This window comes from Euprymna scolopes, chromosome 39 (genome assembly GCF_053919585.1).
Source record: "Euprymna scolopes isolate OS-2025 chromosome 39, ASM5391958v1, whole genome shotgun sequence".
NCBI classification, from domain to species: Eukaryota; Metazoa; Mollusca; class Cephalopoda; order Sepiida; family Sepiolidae; genus Euprymna; species Euprymna scolopes.
Window position 1 is genome coordinate 9653976 of NC_136520.1, and position 18212 is coordinate 9672187.

Genomic DNA, 18212 nt, shown 5'->3' on the forward strand with positions numbered 1-18212 from the left:
GCTGGTCAACATCATAAATTTTGAAATATTTTCTTTTGTCATTTATTCACTATATATATACATATATATATATATATATATATATATATAATGATTTAAATGGTCAAATTCTTTCGTTTGTTATCAAGCATTTGTTATATTACGTAAGGTTGTCTCTTTATTATAATAATTTTATAAAATAAGCAGTTTTCATTATCATCAAGCATAGCAATATATTTTTCTTAGTATACAAAAATAATTTTAATATTTCATTGACTAATTCTAACGAACTAAATATAACATGCACAATTTTATGATTAATAATAATGCACAAATAAGATGGGGTTCTCTTGATTACAAACGAATATTTCCAAGCTGGTATAAGTATTATTTTAAAGAAACTACTGCGAAATACATTATTTGTTTTAAATAACTATATAAAAGAAATATAAAAAATATATTTAAAGTACTATATAAAAAGAAAAATAATGAAATATCGATTGGTTGTATTTTTTTTACATTAGATAGATTAGTTCTATTTGTAGTGAATGGATCCTTATTTGAATGTTATTATGTGTTCGAAATCACGTGCTGTACGTGTTTTGATGATACACGAAAAATTGTAATACTTTTATTTCTCCATTGCAGCCATCTTTATGCAAGGCAATTTACAGTCTTCTCGAATATACGAAGACCGTCTGCTTTATGTGGATGTTTATCGAAGGCTTCTACCTACACAACATGATTGTTGTTTCAGTATTTTCCGGGAACCCAAACTATTTCCTATACTACTTGCTTGGATGGGGTAAGTACAACATATTTTATACATTTCTGTATGTGTATGTGTGTTTTATGTTTGTGTATGTGTGTATTGTGTGTATGTGTGTGTATTGTGTGTTTATGTGTGTATGTGTGCATGTGTGTATGTGTGTGTATGTGTGTGTATTGGTGTGTATGTGTGTGTATATTTGTGTGTATGTGTGTGTATATGTGTGTACGTGTGTATATTGCGTGTATGTGCGTGTATGTATGTGTGTATGTGTGTATGTGCGTGTATTGTGTGTGTATGTGTGTATGTGTGTATGTTTGTGTATGTGTGTGTATGTACCTGATCTCTATCCCCTCTCTCTCACTCTCTCTCTTTCTCTTCCTCTCTCTCTCTCTATCTATCTATCTATATATCTATCTCTCCACTTTGAATGCTACAATTTCGGTTTCGATTCTAGCTGATGGCACCTAAATACTTCCTTTTTACTTATGAGATCAGGATTCATTAATAATATATACACCATTTAGACAAATTAAAATATCATATTTAAGCGTATTTTATGCCCGTGCAAAGCCGGGCGCCCCACCACCCACTAGTGTTATCGTAATGAATTAAAAAATAAAGCATAAAGTAGCCAGCTATCCGCTTTTGAACCTCGCTCAACAAAGTTAAATCTAGGTATCATTTCGAGTAAAAAATATTATATGAAATGAAAATATGGCGGGAGGCAAAAAAAAAAGGCAAAGTGAAAAGAATTAATCACGGAAAGAATCAAATAGAAACTACATTAAGTCCTGAAAGATTTTCTTTTTGCTTACAAAGAAAAGGTATATTTCAGCTCTATGTTATGCCACTCTTTTTTGGATGATATCAGGCTGACAAGATGGTTCTTGTGGTTTTCAACTATTACATTCGGATGAACATATCTCGACTCAAACAAATATTTATTGATCGAAATAAGCACCATTAGAATTAACACACTTTTGCCAATGCAAAAACTGTATTTTTGCAAGTAACTTACAGTTTTTGTGTTCTGGTGGCGATGAAGTCGGTGAAATGGTTTTTGTTATCGCTTAGGTTTTAGAAGCATTTCTCACACAGAAAGTTTTCAAGATGCTTGAAAAAATGGTAGTCGGAAGACGGGAGGTCTGAAGAGTATGGCCGGGGCGGTTTAGCAATGTGCATTAGAACATTGTGGTAGTGGAGAATTGGGCCTTTCTGTTGACTAATACTGGGTGTTGTTGTCGAAGTTTCTGATGCATTTTATCCATTTATTGACAGTACTTCTTCACCGTAATGGTTTCGCTTGCATTCAAAAACCTGTAAGGAATCTATTTTGCCCTTAACTCATCAGAAAAAATAGCAATTTAGCAAAAGAAAATGAAATGTATTTGAGCATGATGGCAATATCCGAAAATTGGGAGCTGATGATGAGTTAAGGGCAGGATAGATTCATAGATTGATATATGATTAAATGAATGATCTTGGGCTACAAAACAGTTAATATCAAGAATTGTAAATCTTAACGTAATTAAAGGAATAAATTGTAAGACGGTCAACATAATGAAATTCCGAATATAGATTTTTATCATTTGTTTTAGTATATGCTCTATAATTGAGCTTCATAAATTAAGGATTAGTATATAAAAAATGAAATATAGTTGAAAAAAGCGAAGAAAGCATGACCCCCCCCCCGTAAATGACTAAGTTCAGCATTTCTCTCCCGACCCCATTTAACCCCAAAAGTGCCAGGGTACGTCAAATCCTGATGAAAATAAACAAACGATGCAGTTTTAGGCCTTAACATCATGCAAAAACAGAAATGACAACGTTCATCATTTGCCTCGCCATTTATCCCCAAAAGTCCCCAAGTTTTATCGATATGTCTCGGCAAGTGCTCGTCAGAGCTCTAATCTTTGTCACCTCTCGCAAATCTTAAAAAAAAAAAAAACACCCGTCTAGCTGAAACTACTATCAATAACTTTCCCCCACTCTTTAACTGTGCCTAAATCAAAACGCAGATTCCACAAACAATGCTTCTTTCTTAGAACTGCATGCCTGTGGAACTCTGTTCCGTTTGCCTGCTTCCCAGCTGACTACAACTTGGTTTTCTTCAAGTCCAACATAAGCAAATTCTTGATGAATCACTCCCTTAAGTAATCCAATCTATCAAATTTTCGATTTAAAACGACTACGACGATATTGTCCCATTGATTACTGTACACTTTATCCTCGAGTGGCCTCGGGGCTTTGATAAGTGGTGACGCCTATGTAAAAAAGACCTTAACATATTTAAATTTGAGTTTCAGTACCATGCAAAACTGCAAAATAGACATAGACAAAAATTTTTGGACAAATATGGTAAAATAGTTCCAAAAATGGAGCGTTTTTATTAGTCCTAAAAGAGCCCATAGGGGCACACCCAAGAGTTATTGTGCAGTATAGACAAACAAAAATATATAGAAGACAGTTAGTTACAACTTTTCAGAAAGATTTATAAAAACCAAGGCATCAATTTTTTTAATAAGTACAAAAGTGTCAATTTTAGCCATTTTAACCCGAAAGACATGACCAGAATTGTGGGGGGGGGGGCAGCCGGAGTTTTCCCGGAAAATCAGTTCTGTTACTTTTTTACTCATATCATATTTAATGTTTACGCAAAATTTGTTAAAAAGTCGTAGTTATTTAGAAAAATGCGAACGGACGAACGGACGAACGGACAAGGCTGAATTTACAGGCCTACCCCCCTTTTCTCGAAGAACCAAAAATATTTCCATATATATATATATATATATATATATATATATATATTTAAATAAGAGGGTGGTTACCAACAATGTGCATTTTTAACATTATTAGATCATTGTAATAATGTTTTTAAATTATTGAAATTGTTTTTAACGCGTTTCAGACGTTTTGTTAAGCGTCCTCTTCTGAAAGTATGTAAAATGATTAGAATGTATTCAAGACGTGTTAAAAACGAGTCTACTTTTCATTAAGACGTGTTAAAAATGAAAAGAATATTTTCGAATGAAAAGTAGAATCGTGTACACATGTTTCCACCTCTTGGAACATTTCAAATGAACTACGAAAATGTGCTTTTCATTTGTAACACGTCTTTGTTATATTCTAATCATTTTTAGTACTTACTGAAGAGGGCGCTTCACAGAACGTCTGAAAGGCGTTACAAATAATTTTAATGATTTAAAAACATTATTACAATGATCTAAACATAATTCTCAATGAAAAACCAAAACACGAAATAATAAAATAATGTTAAAAATACACATTGTTGATGACCACCCCCTTATTTAAATATATATATATATATATATATATATATATATATATATATATATATATATATATATATATATATATACGTGTTTTATTTTTTATTACCGATTTATCTGCTTGGTTACACATGTTTCGGTTACCGAATCGTAGTAATGATCCGGTATCTTCATTACAGAAACATAAGGTTTCTGTAATGTCTGATGAAGTTACTGAATCGTGAATACGGTCCGGTAACCGAATCATGTGTAACTAAGCAGATAAATCGGTAATAAAAAATAAAACATATATTTGCTCTGCAATAGTATTGAGCACTTTCTTCAGGTTTTTACTAATTACCATTTTGATACATATATATATGTGTGTGTGTGTGTGTGTGTGTGTGTGTGTATGTGTGTGTGCGTAGTTTGATCTCACTATTATATATATTAGGTTTCATATTATAATCGACAGATAATTATATATATATTAATCTGCATGAATTACAATATATTTAAGCGACCGGGCAACTCTAGCCTGCTAGTTTATCAGGACTGTATAGCTTTTTTGCAGAGCAATGATCCAACGGTCGCTGGCATTTTCAAGGATTCATTGAAACGTGTCATTGAACGAACGATATTTTGCTTGCAGCTGTGTGATATTTTGGAGTTCATATATTTCTTTTATTGTCTACTCTATCGGCAATCTCTTGCTTCGTTGATTTTTTCTGCATGAAGAGCATAGATAAATGCTTGATAAGTGTATCGTTAGTCCACCTTTTGTTTAAATTCCCTCGTCGAGAAATTCTTGCATAGCTTGTAATTTTAAGAGTAACTGACCATTGTAACGTTTATTTGTTTACAATAAGTAACACACTGATATATATATACAAGCTAAAATTACTAATACAAAAATAATACGTACACACACACATATATATATATACGAAGGGCGTGCAATAAGTAATGCCCCTGATCCACTTCCAGTTGTCTGATCTAGCTGAAATTTTGCATGTGTAATGATTTATATCTCTACGGTTTCTGTGGCAAATTACAGCTCTGAACTAATTGTGGTTTCTGTTTTACAGGTGTTTGAACTGAGTCAGGTGTGAAATGGAGCCTGTTGGATGTCGAGCAGTGATCCGGTTTTTGTATTTGAAAGGACGCACACCACAGGAGACTTTTGATGAAATGAAAGAAACTAATGGTGATAATTCCCCATCATATGACCTTGTAAAACACTGGCATCGTGAATTCAAACATGGCCGGAAGTCTGTGGAAACAGCTCCCAGACTTAGTCGCTCCCCTTCTGCCATTGATGAGGCATCTGTCCGTCAAGTTGAGGCTGCTATTTTGGAAGATCGGCGCATTACTATTCGCCAAATAGCCCAAGATGTCAAGATTAGTACAGGGTTTGTGGAAACTATCATTCATAAGGCGTCTGCCAGATGGATTCCCAGGTTGCTCACACCATTCCAGAAGCTAGAACGCATCGAGTGCTTAAGGATGAATTTGGGTATCTGCCAAGAAGATGAGTCCAAGATTTTCAAAAAACTGATCACACAGGATTAAACCTAGGTCCATCACTATGATCGAGAGACCAAAGCCCAGTCAATGCAGTGGAAACACTTGGACTCACCACCTCCAAAGAAAGCAAGAGCGCAGCCCTCCGCTAGCAAGGTCATGCTCAAATTCTGGGACCAGGACGGAGTACATATGACAGATTTCCTGGCATAGGATACCACAATTATTGGAGCCTATTATGCTTCACTTTTGAGGAAATTAAGGGAAGCTATCAAAATCAAGAGGCGGGCAAAGATCAGCAAAGCTACCCACCTCATTCAGGACAACGCCCCGGTCCACAACTTGCATGTCCCCAGATCAGAAGCACTAGCGTATTGTTATTAAATCCTCCCCCATCCTCTCTACTTTCCTGACCTTGCACCCTCTGACTTTCACCTCTTCCCAACCATGAAGTTTTTTTTTTGGAAAAAAAAGCATTTTCCAGTTTCCCAGATGATACAGCCCTGATTTCTGAAGTCACATCGTAGTTGGAGGACCAATCTGGGGCGTTCTGGAAAAACGGTCTCCAGAGCTGCATCAAACGATGGGAGAAATGCATAACTCTGGGTGGTTTTTATGTACAGAAAGACTAATAACTGTGGCAAGTTTTGTTGCTCTACTGCGAGGGGAAGTGGATCATGGGCATTACTTTTTACACGCCCGTGTATATGTATATATATATATATATATATATATATATATATATACGCACACACACTATATATATACATATATATATGTGTATATATATACATATATATATATATATAAATCACATTACTTAATATATATATATATAATATATATTTATATAATATATATATTAAGTAATGTGATTCATAATTTAAAAATTTTTTAAAAATTTTAAATTTAAAAATCAAATTTTAATTAAATTAAAAATCAGTTTCATAAGAAGGAACAACATGAAACTGATTTTTAATTTAATTTAAATTTGATTTTTAAATTTTAAAATTTTTTTAAATTTTTAAATTTTAAATTATAAATCACATTACTTAATATTGAATTAGCTCTAGGACATTTAACTATCGAGCTTATTATATATCTAAATTACAATGAGCACTTTCTATTTCCTGTATTTTAATTAACTAGTAATTTCACTGTTACATTAAAATACACTCAGCTCTTTAGACTATTGTTCTAATCTCCTTTAAATTATATATATATATATATATAAGCTAAAATTACTAATAGAAAAATAATACGTATATATATATATATATATATATATATATATATATATATATATAATGGTCTGTGGTGCTAGACTGGTTGTAGTTGATTCATTTGTGCTCCTTGGTAGTTCTCTGTCGATGGATGGCTGTCTCGACACTGAAATCCATAAGCGAATTCGGAGGGCATCTTTAACTTTTAGGAGGTTGGAGAAGAGAGTGTGGTCTTATCGTGGCATCACAGATAGAACTAAGATCTGTGTTTACAAGACCTGTGTGCTAACCACACTGTTGAATTCATCGGAGGCACATTAAATAGCTTGAACGATTTCACCAAAAATGCTTGAGACGTATCTTAAATATCAAGTGGCAAGCACAAATACCCGATACTGAAGTCCTTGAGAGAGCATGTTGTTCCAGTATTGAGACCCTTGTAATCAGATCTCACATACCTTGGGCGGGCTCTTGCTTCGAATGAAAGATTTGTAGACTGCCAACACAATTTTTTTTTACGTAGAGCTGGAAAATGGCAAGCACCCCCAACACAAGCCTAAGAATAGGTTCGGGGACTCTACAAAGATTAATTTGAAAGTCTTACAAATAGACATCGACTCATAGGAAGAATTTACTCTGCAAAGGCCAAACAGGCGAAAGCTTGTACGTGAAAGTTGTGATTCTCTAGAGAAAAGAAAACAATCCGAAGCTAGATATTTGCAAAGGTTTAATTGATGGTCTTAACCATGACACACGGAGCTGGAAATGCGACACTTGTGAACGAGTGCGTTTTTCAAAAGCTGGCTACGTCAACCACCTTAAGTCGCACAAAACTACTGTTCAGGGAAACTTTGCACCTATTAGTCCGAACCAAACGATCTGTTTTACATGCAGCAAAGTTTGAAAGTCCACTGCTGGTTTGAGAAGACATGTGATTGTTCATAGGAATACTCTTCAACCTTCAAAGGAAACCAACTCGATGGAAATTGCTCAATTTGTATGTCACATCTGCTTCAAGATGTGCAAATCTGCGGCGGAAGTGCAGAGTCATCTGAGATGGAATGGATGACAAGATTGGGAGAACTCAATGTGACGGCGATCATCTGAAAAGATGCAGTAATCATATATATATATATATATATATATATATATATATACACTGTTGATCAAAGATTTAAGACCACTTAACATTTTTTAGAAAGAAACCTTTTTTTTAAGGATAGATTTAAAACTCTTCCGAATTAAGGTTACTAATACTACAATCTAAAAGGTTATGGAAACAAAAAGGTACATTCCAAAAATGTTATTGAAAAATTTGCATTTTTATTATGTTTTTTAGACATGATGAAAATTATAAGATCGAGGGTATAAATTATTAGCGTTCTGGTAATTCTAATGTTTTTAGTTCAGTTAGAGATTATCAATCACTGTGTAAAGGTGTTACCATGCCTAAAACAAAAAAACTAACCGAAGTTGAGCGCTCTCGAATTCTTGGATTCCATAAGCAAGGTTTGTCACAGTGAGCGATAGCAGCTAAGGAACATCGCAATAAAACTGTTATTTGCAACTTTCTAAAGAATACTGAGAATTATGGAAAAATAAAATTCCTTGGTAGGCATGTAGTAGGAGAAGCAGATTGGTTGTTATGGATGGGGTGCCTTTTCTTACAGAATACTGAGAATTATGGATAAGCAGAATCCTTTGTTAGGCCTCCCCAAATCTCTTCTGCATGGAGTAGGAGTATCAGGCGGTTTGTTATGAATGACAGAGGACTTTCTTCTAGTAAAATTAAGGCGGTTACAGATGCTGATTGCAGTCCAATAACCACCATGCGACACTTACAACAAAAAGGAACGGTAAATAAAAAAGCGTAAAAAAAATCTTCGATTGCTTCCACGACACAAAGTGGACCGCTTAAGATTTGGTCGTGAATAACAAACCTTAGACATTGAGAAGTGGAAGAAAGTCCTGTTTTCTGATGAGAAAAAAATCAATTCAGATTGTCCTGATATCTTCCAGCGAAAACACGCCCCTTGAAATTTCTTCCCCACGTCATAGTGGTGGAGGGTCCGTAATGGTATGAGGTGTCTTTTCTTACAGAGGGACGATGGAGCTACAGGTTCCGCAGGATCGTCAGACAACAGCTGGTTACGTTAGCATGCTGCAAAAAGACTCTTTGATGATGGAGGGTCATCGTTTGGGTGGGGATGGATGGTTATTCCAAAAGGATAACGCTGCAATCCACACTGCAAGACGGACCTTGAGCTTTCTACAAGAAAATAGAGTCGAGCTTTTGGGACATCCTGCATGCTCACCGGACTTGAACCCAATTAAAAATGTTTGGGGATGGATGACAAGAGTGGTTTATCGAAATTTGAAACAATATTCAACAAAAAATGAACTTCATGAAGCCATCTTCAGAAACTGGAGCAGGATCCTCCGCACCTTAATGGAAACCCTTATTTCTATCATGTCCCAAAGAATTTTTGAAGTCATCAAAAGCAGTGAAGGTAGAACTCATTATTAAGTTTGATTGTGGAATGTTTTCATACACTTTTCATACACTTTTTGTACGATTTAATAGAATTTTTGTCTCTGGTTTTATAATTTTGATAATGTGTAAAAAGCCTAATTTAATAAAAATGTAAATTTTAAAAATAAATCTTTGGAATGTAGCTTTTTGTTTCCATAACATTTTAGATTGTAATATTGGTAACCTTAAGTTTGAAGAGTTTAAAATTTATCCTTAAAAACAGTTTTTTTAAGTAGTCTTAAATTTTTGATCAGCAGTGTATGGATGTATGGATAATCATTTGTTGACATGGCTAGCATTGTCACGTCGCTTACAGATCATTTTTATACAGGACAATGTACCATCCAATTCTGCTTGGGGCGACTGCATCCTTCCTTTAATCTATGGAATGACCTGACCACCGTGTTCTCAACCCCATTCAATATATCTGGTCAATATTAAACAGAGGAGTTTATGAGGGAGGAGAGCAATTTACTTGTGAAGGAATATAGTTGATGTTGTTAGAGCCATAACTCCTTTTAAGATCAAAGAATTTACTTCCTCAGGGGACAGAAGGTTGTTTTAAGTTATTTTTAAAACAATTGTGGATATGTCAATAAATGAAATAATTTATATGAGGCCCCTACCAAGGATATGCTTTTGTTTATCATTCTTTGACAGAAAAATATAATAAAAAGTAAAGTTCGCAAGACAAGACATTGTACTTTTGTCCTAAAACAACATTTTAAAAAAACCTGCAATAAAGCGATGGACAGTGAAAATTCTTCGATAATGAAAAAAATGTCATAACTTCTTGAATATCGCATGAATTTGAATAAAATTTTTGGAAATAACTAACTTTAAAAGAAGTCGTTTGATGATATAATTCTGAATTTTTTGTGACGTATATTTAGTGAAATATTGATATTTTACTAATCTGCAATAAAGCGATTGACACAGTGCATATATATATATGTATATATATATATTATTATTATTATTATTATTATTATTATTATTACATTTTCATCTCAAGCAAGGCTTATTGCCACTTTGATGTAGGGGGCTACTATCAGAGATCTAAGTTCCAAGAGTACTATGTATAGAGTTGAGCAGCAAAATGTCTGTTAAAATTACTCTTGAACTTCTGCATGTCAGGGAAAGAAGAAAACCGGAAGAGAATTCCAAATTCATGCCGTCCTGGGGAAGAAGCTAATAGAGTAAAAGGGTCTCTTACATCTACATGCTGTGTAGGGGTGGGACTTCGCTGCTTGTCGGGTTTGTCGAGGGTATTTTCGTCAAGCGGGTACAAGTGCTTGTAGTTCGTCAGAGTATCCACCATTAAAATACTTGTAAAACAGGCAGAAGGATGCAACATTTCGTTGGTGGGACAGAGGCTGAAGTTTAGATGACAGCTCGGGACCTATTAGGTTGGCGACTCTCTTTTGAACCCTGTCCAGGAGCGAGAGACTAGTAGCAGATGCACTCGCCCAAATGTGACAGCAGTACTTCATACATGGGCGAACGGTGGCTTTGTAGAGGTACAGGATACTTTCAGGCGTAAGTAACTTTCTAGCACGAAAGAGAGAGCCCACTTTCTTTGCAGCACTCTTAGCAATGATTTCGATGTATCTATTCCAACTCATGCTTCCTGTGAACGTTAAGCCAAAGAGGTTGAACAACGTGCTCACATGTAAATATCTCTAGCAATAGCTGTTGGAGGTTGATTAGGTTTCATGTAATTATTAAAGGAAACTAGCTTTATCTTGGCAGCATTGAACGTTACCATCCATTTATGACCCCATTCAACTACAGACTGAAGATCTTCCTCTAGGATTACGGCCATCACCTTAGATATGTGCTCATTAGTTTTCCCCACGTACCTGCTATAGTGCGTGGTGTCATCGGCAAATATATCCATCTCAGAGACAATTTTATCAGGTAAGTCATTTATGAATATCAGAAATAATAAAATTGAAAGGATCGATCCCTGCGGTACATCCGCATTTATATCAAATTTTTTGGATGTAAGCCCATCAAGGATAATCTGGATTCTTCTCTCGTTAAAGAAGGATCTAATTATGCTAAGCATTCGTCCAGTAACACCATAGGGTTTTGTTTTCGTGAGAAGACCATCTGCCATACCCTATCAAAAGTCTTAGCTATATTTGGGATACTCCCCTCCCCTCCCTCCCTCATATATATATATATATATATATATATATATATATATATATATATATATATATATATATATATATAAGCAGAAGTACCCGTCGTTGACTGGGTTCAAAAACAACCTACAGGATATGGACTGTGATTGAGGAATATATGATAGGTTATGAAAAGGAGGGGGTTGTAAAGAGATGGGTTTTGATTTTCAAAAATTTTACCCTAGGCAAAATATGATGAAAGTAAAGATAATTTTCGCGAAAATGTATTTTTATATCAACTTTGTTTCTATTCGTAGCAAAGAGTGACCAACAATATGATCTTTCCTTACAAAGAGAACATGTTATACATATAATAATATAAATATACACGAGATAAATGTTACCATAGTCAATAACAGTTATTTTTATGGTAAAAAAAGTTCATTGGTTTGTAGTTTTAAGTAGTTTGTAAAAAATGTTTTTTTTTGGTTTTTTTAATTCATGAACCGATTAAAAAATATCAAAATGGCAGCGACTTTGAAATAGAGAGCCCCATTTTCAATTTGAAGGAGGGGCACCTGAGCATTCTGTGTTTACAACTTAAGAGAGTTCCGTCAACGTAAGGAATATTTATAAACATATTTAAACAGGTTTTCCGTTATTTTGTGCTTGTGTAATATTCGATTATGGCATGTGTAGTTTATATAAAAATTCATTTAAGTAGTTATCGCCTCAAATTTCCTTTTAATTTCGGTTCGCTTGAAATTATTTCAAGTAAAGAGCATTAAAAACTATTTTAAAAAAAAACATGAACTGAACTTTTATTGACTATGGTAACATTTATTTCTTGTATATTTATTTTTTCGGGTAGTCGTTTGTTGGCTTTTCTGTTAAACACTCTTACTAAATAATATCGACGAAATATCGAAAAACAAAGAAACCGGCTGACTACAATATGGTTGTGTTCAAGTCTAAAGTAAATAAGTTCTTGATGAGCCGTTCCATATGTTATTAAATTTACCAAATTTACATTACTAATGATTACTATATTGACCAATTTCTACTGTACACTCTTTAACCCTTATCCTTGAGTGGCCTCTGGGCCTTGATAATGTAGTGATGCCTTTGTAAAAAAAAAAAAACAGAACAGTTTTGAAAAATAATGAAGCTTCACTTACTTTAGTAAAATAATCCACAACAGCAAATAGGATATTAAAAAAGTAAATACGTAATTACTGTAGTTTTTAAAGCAAATAATCGATATAAATATGAATAAGAAGAAAATGACGCCCTTTTCAAACAGAACAGCTTCGTTTCATTTTTACAGTATTGAACAGTTTAGTATTGCGCCGTCGGATTCAGGGTTGTACTATTGTAATCTAAAGAACACGCAGAAAGTGTTGTAATGAACTGAATTCCTTCTAGAACACTGACAAAAAAACTTAAACAGATATATAAATAAAAATAAAAAGGTTATGTAAATGTTTTTAAAAGACACGTAATAACGTAATCATGATATTTTCCTTCTTTTGATACGATAACAAGTAACGTTCTTATTTTTTATTATTTATCTATTTATCTATTTTCGAAAGAGTGCCGCGTGCAAGTGGAGAAGAAAAAAACAGAGTTATGCCACATTTGTGTCGAGAATTGTCTAAAATTCCGACTTTTGGGGGGGTTCACTTTAATAAGAACGTGAATTTATGAGGTAAATTTATTCGACACAATATTATTCAACTCAAAAAATAAATAAAAGCTAACGTGAATTAAGATTAAAGTTAAGGTGTTATTGTGGACCCTCACCCCTTTAAAAAAAACATTGTTAAACTGTGTGACATATTAACATTCTATGGAGGTCAGCCGCAAACGAACACCCAATAATTTTATTATACCATATTTTTTCAAACTGAAACATAATTATCAAAGTATACTTACGCAGATAGATACGAAAAGTCTTTATTAAAGTTTGTGCCATATTTCCATTGAGTACAGACGCGAACGCAGACCCTACAATTTTATTATACCATGCCTATTTAAGTTGAAACATATTTATCAAAGTATTATTATGTACATATATATCAAAAATCCTTGTAATTCTTATTTTTTTTTTCATTTTTTATTTCCATACTTTGGAGACGCGAACGCAGACTCCACAATTTTTATGAACCACCGTTCTGCCAGATCAAACATACCCATTCCTGTCTTTCGATACATCTTCTATCATTATATGTAATCAGTTTTTTTAAATAGTCAACCATATAGAGCCTATCCGTGATCAGACACACGCACATACACACACTCAGCTTTATATTATATATATATATATATATATATATATATATATATATATTCAAGCAAATACTATTAAATGAAACGGAAACACTTTACTTTATTATTCCTTTTTTTTTTTAATTTTTCGATTTTCCGTATAATACTTTTGTATCAAAATTAAAAATATTAATAAAAGTTCCATAATTATTGCTGTCATGAGCGCTTTCGATTCGTCCACGGATAATCATCAGTTGTTGAAGTAAAAGTCCGAAGGAGTGAAAATGAGAATTAAAAGTGAAAACTACAATATACAGTATACGACGATAAGTAAAAATATATACAGTCGATGAAAAGTCCATAAAAAATATAGGTCGATTAAAAGTTCGAGTATTAAAATCAGCAAGTTCGAGGACACCGTCAACATAGGTATTCAAAACATCGTTAATTTACTGCCTGCACAGCAGCTGCTGATTGCCGTAATGGTTCAAAGCTTTACTGTCGTACGGGCGGTCAGGTTTCGATCCTGGCTTGAGGTAGTTGCCTGTCTAGCCGCATTCATGAGCTGTATGCAGCGAAACAGTACTGGATGTGGATGACTATATAAATGTTGTACCAAATAAACTTTTCTAATATATATATATATATATATATATATATATATATATATATATATAAGAAAAATATATTTAAACTCTTCTAATATCATTTTTGTTCCCTTTAAATATTAAGCAATTAGTAAGTTCATTCTACGTTTTAAATTTTGTATAATATTGCGCCGTTTTAGTTATCATACCGTGTGTGTGTGTGTGTGTTTGTGTGTGCAATGATAGTTAGATAGATAGATAAATAAATAAATAAAAACAACATATACCGTACTTTAGGGTAATTGCTCCAAATCCGAGGTAATTGCGCCAACTAGGTAAAAGTACTCTTTTACCAACCAGGCATATAAACAGCACTTTTTTATTAGCACAATTACCCCCGGATTCGGCGCAATTATCCCAAAGTACGGTATATATATATATATATATATATATATATATATATATATATATATATATATATATATATATATATATATATATATATGTTGCGGTTGGTGGTCGACGGTCTGGGAAGACAATCGACCCTACCAGCAAACTAAAGGATAGACACGGGCAATGAACAAAACGACACAAAGGCAAAGAAGAGATGACAAACACAAAGGGTTCAGTTTTAAGAGATAATGTAAAAACAAAAATAAAGATAAGAATATGTCGGCTGACTGGCGTAGATGACGTACCAGAAGGTGACAGCAAAAGGGAACTGGTGCAGCAGGTCAAAAGCGGACCAGCGAAAGACAGGTACTGGCGACTGCGGTAGGTTGCATACAGGGAGTCCTGGAGACCGCAGAAGGAAACAGTGAACTGTAAGCACTGGAGGCTGCAGTGGGAAAAAGTATATGTTCGTGGAAGGTTTGAATATTTGTTGGAGAAACTTTAAAGGCCCTGAAAAGGGCCGTTTGGAAAACACAGTGGTGTGCTGAAAGTCTGGAACCTGGAGACTGCTGAAAGGTCGCAGGAGAAAAGTCAGGAACCTGGAGAAGACCGCAGGATGAAAGGCTGGAACCTGGAGACTGCAGGATGAAAGTCAGGAACCTCGAGGCCGCAGGATGAAAGTAGGAACCTGGAGAAGGCCGCAGGATGAAAGGCTTGAACCTGGAGACTGCTGGAGGCCGCAGGAACCTGGAGAAGGCCGCAGGATGAAAGCAGGAACCTGGAGAAGCTGGAGGTCGCAGGATGAAAGTCAGGAACCTGGAGAAGGCAAAGAGTTTTTTGTGGAAAAACTTAGGTGGCCCTGAAAAGGGCCGTTTGAACTGCTGCCGTTGTTCTTGTTGCTCTTGCTGCTGCTGTTTGCTGTGTCTGCTGCTGCTGCTGCTGCAAGGGGAGGGACCTCTGCCAAAGGTGCCGTCGACTGAGTCGAGGTTCGGGAGTTCCCTACTCCCAGGCGGGTACAAAAAAAAAACTGTCAAAAATGTGCCGTATATGTGACAACAGAGACGCATGACTGTCGCCGGCGCTGTCAAACACAAGTGTAACTTAAGAAAAATGTAGCAGGCCTACGATGTGATGAGAGTTCTTTTGGCCGGTGACTGAACCTAATAGTAAGAGTTTCGTATGAGAGGTTTTGTTAATTATTTAAAGTAACTGATAAAAATTTAAGTAGAACGCCATTTCTGTAGTGTTTTGAGAAGCTACGAATTTGCAAGGGTTGTCTGGGCATGCGCAGATGTTAGTTTTCTCGCTGTCCCTTAAGTGAAGGAAAGAAGAAAAGAAAACAACAGGGACGAATGCTCGTCAGCAGCAGTGGAGGCGGTGGATTTTTCCACACCACGACATACATATATATATATATATATATATATATATATATATATATATATATATATATATATATATATATATATATATATATTAGAAAAGATCATTTGGGGTACAAAATTTATATATGACTGAGAAGAGAATTCTTTTTATCCCCGGTGAACGATGGGATTTTGATTTTTAAAAAAGAAAGTAGGGGACGAAATTAAAATTAAGGTGAGAATGAGAAAGACATATTTACAATTACCATAAAATAAATAAATATACAAGGAGGAAGGGAAGAGAGAAGAGAAAATAGGGAGTATACATATGTTATATTGTAAAGGGCTGGCCCCTTTTCATGTAAGTAAAAAATAGGGAATTAGTAAATATGAAATAGGATAGTCAAGGATTCGAACTTGCGAAGCTAGATTTGGAATTGAAAATTTCAACCATAAGTTAAAATAAATACAGAATGTTATTGAAATAAGGAATGTGGAATCGCAATTGTTTAGCTCACACAAAATAGTTTGATATCTGTTTATTGGAAAAGGAATGTAATAATGAAATTTGCTTCTGTGAAAATTAAAATAAGGAATTTAATCCTCAATTGAAATTGTAAACATATTTTGTAAAGAGGTTATTTGATAAATAGGTTACTGAACTCGGGGTCATGTCAAGTTTGGCAACGTGACGCATGTCTACCAACTTGCTTTATGAGCACATGTTTAATCATGCGATGACGTGACGAGTTCTCAATATAGGTAGAGTTTTAGATGCAGTCTGGGATAAGAGGAAAGAGTCGGTGAGAAAGAGCCGAGAGAGAGAGAGGTCAGAGACGGCTGCTGACGTCAAACCTTGTAAGCGAAAGGTTAGAGAAGAAAAAGACATGTAAAGAAACTTTGAATTCCTCAAGCGAAATAATGGACCGGTCATGAAATAAAGGATGTCATCATCTTTGTGTATCTGCATCTACGTGTTGTTATTCAACAGAAAAGTTAGTGCCCATTTATATTATAAGAACTTTGTGAAAAGCATCATCTCAAAAATAGGTAAGAAATACATGTATCAATATTTATAGAAACACTCCCGTTCATACAGAACTGTCAAAAGTATAAATGTCAATCTTTCGGTCTATCTATCTATATGCCAAATCTCCTCTCATTGTGTATTACAAGCCGTCGGCTCTCTTGTATTAACATGTACCGAAAACAGGAACATCTTAAGACATATGAACACTCAACACATGAACACTCCTAAGACCGTCTCTTGATAAAACACTAAGAATCTTCAATAAGAACGAAACATAGTGTCAGATTTGATACATCGAAAATAACACCCCTATGAAAAGAGAAAAAAGGGAGTATACATATATATATGATGAATATTATTAAAGGGTGAAAAAACACGAGTGGGGAATGTTATATCGCGCATATAAATACACGGGAAAGAGAAAAAAAACGGGAGGAGCATTCATATATCTCACATTAAAAATATACACGAGAGAGGGAGTAGGATATATATATATGCATACGGCACTAAAATGAGTCATGTTATATAATCTAAACATGAACGACACCCATGTAAACGAGTGTATACGTTTTGTATTTGTTTGTGACTTATCCTAAATATGTTACTAAATTTCTATTAGTGATTCTTCACTTTCTGACCCCATTTTACGTTTCGTGATCCTATGTGCATCTTCGACATACCGTTATCTTCTCTGCTCACTGAAACTGGCCCATCCTGACTTCATCTTGTTCTTGGAGGAGGCTGGAACCTTTTGGACGAAAACCATTGATAATATGGATAATAATAAAATAAAAATAAAAAACATATAAATTGTTGAGAACAACTACAAATAAATACCCTGACAGAGAATATCGTTACGTTATCTAACATGAACGGCACCCATGTAAACGGGTGTATACGTTTCGTGTTTGTTTGTAACGTGTCCTCAATGTGTTACTATATGTCTATTGTTGGATCTTGTAGAGTTGAAGAAAAAAGCGCCCGCGTGTGTGTGTAATATGTGGTTATACAACTTACCTTCGGATAAGATCTGAGAGAGAGAGAGAGAGAGAGAGAAATTAAAGATGGCAGCCATGGATTTATAAGGTGTAGCCCCGGTGAATCTCACGAGATCTCATCTTCCACTGCATAAGTATGC

The 18212-nt window shown here is 34.6% G+C and overlaps 1 protein-coding gene across 10 annotated transcripts in view; it reads left to right on the plus strand.

Annotated features, from left to right (window-relative positions):
• Positions 1-18212, plus strand: part of LOC145263644 (PDF receptor-like) — a 787341-nt gene that overhangs the window by 614354 nt on the left and 154775 nt on the right. For all 10 annotated transcript variants that reach the window (XR_013864585.1, XR_013864584.1, XM_080120502.1 and 7 more), the window contains exon 7: positions 628-784. Coding sequence is in view for 8 of the 10 variants with exons in the window: in XM_080120502.1 (XP_079976628.1) it covers positions 628-784 (157 nt within the window). In the remaining 2 variants the exon portion in view is untranslated. The remainder of the gene's footprint in view (positions 1-627; positions 785-18212) is intronic.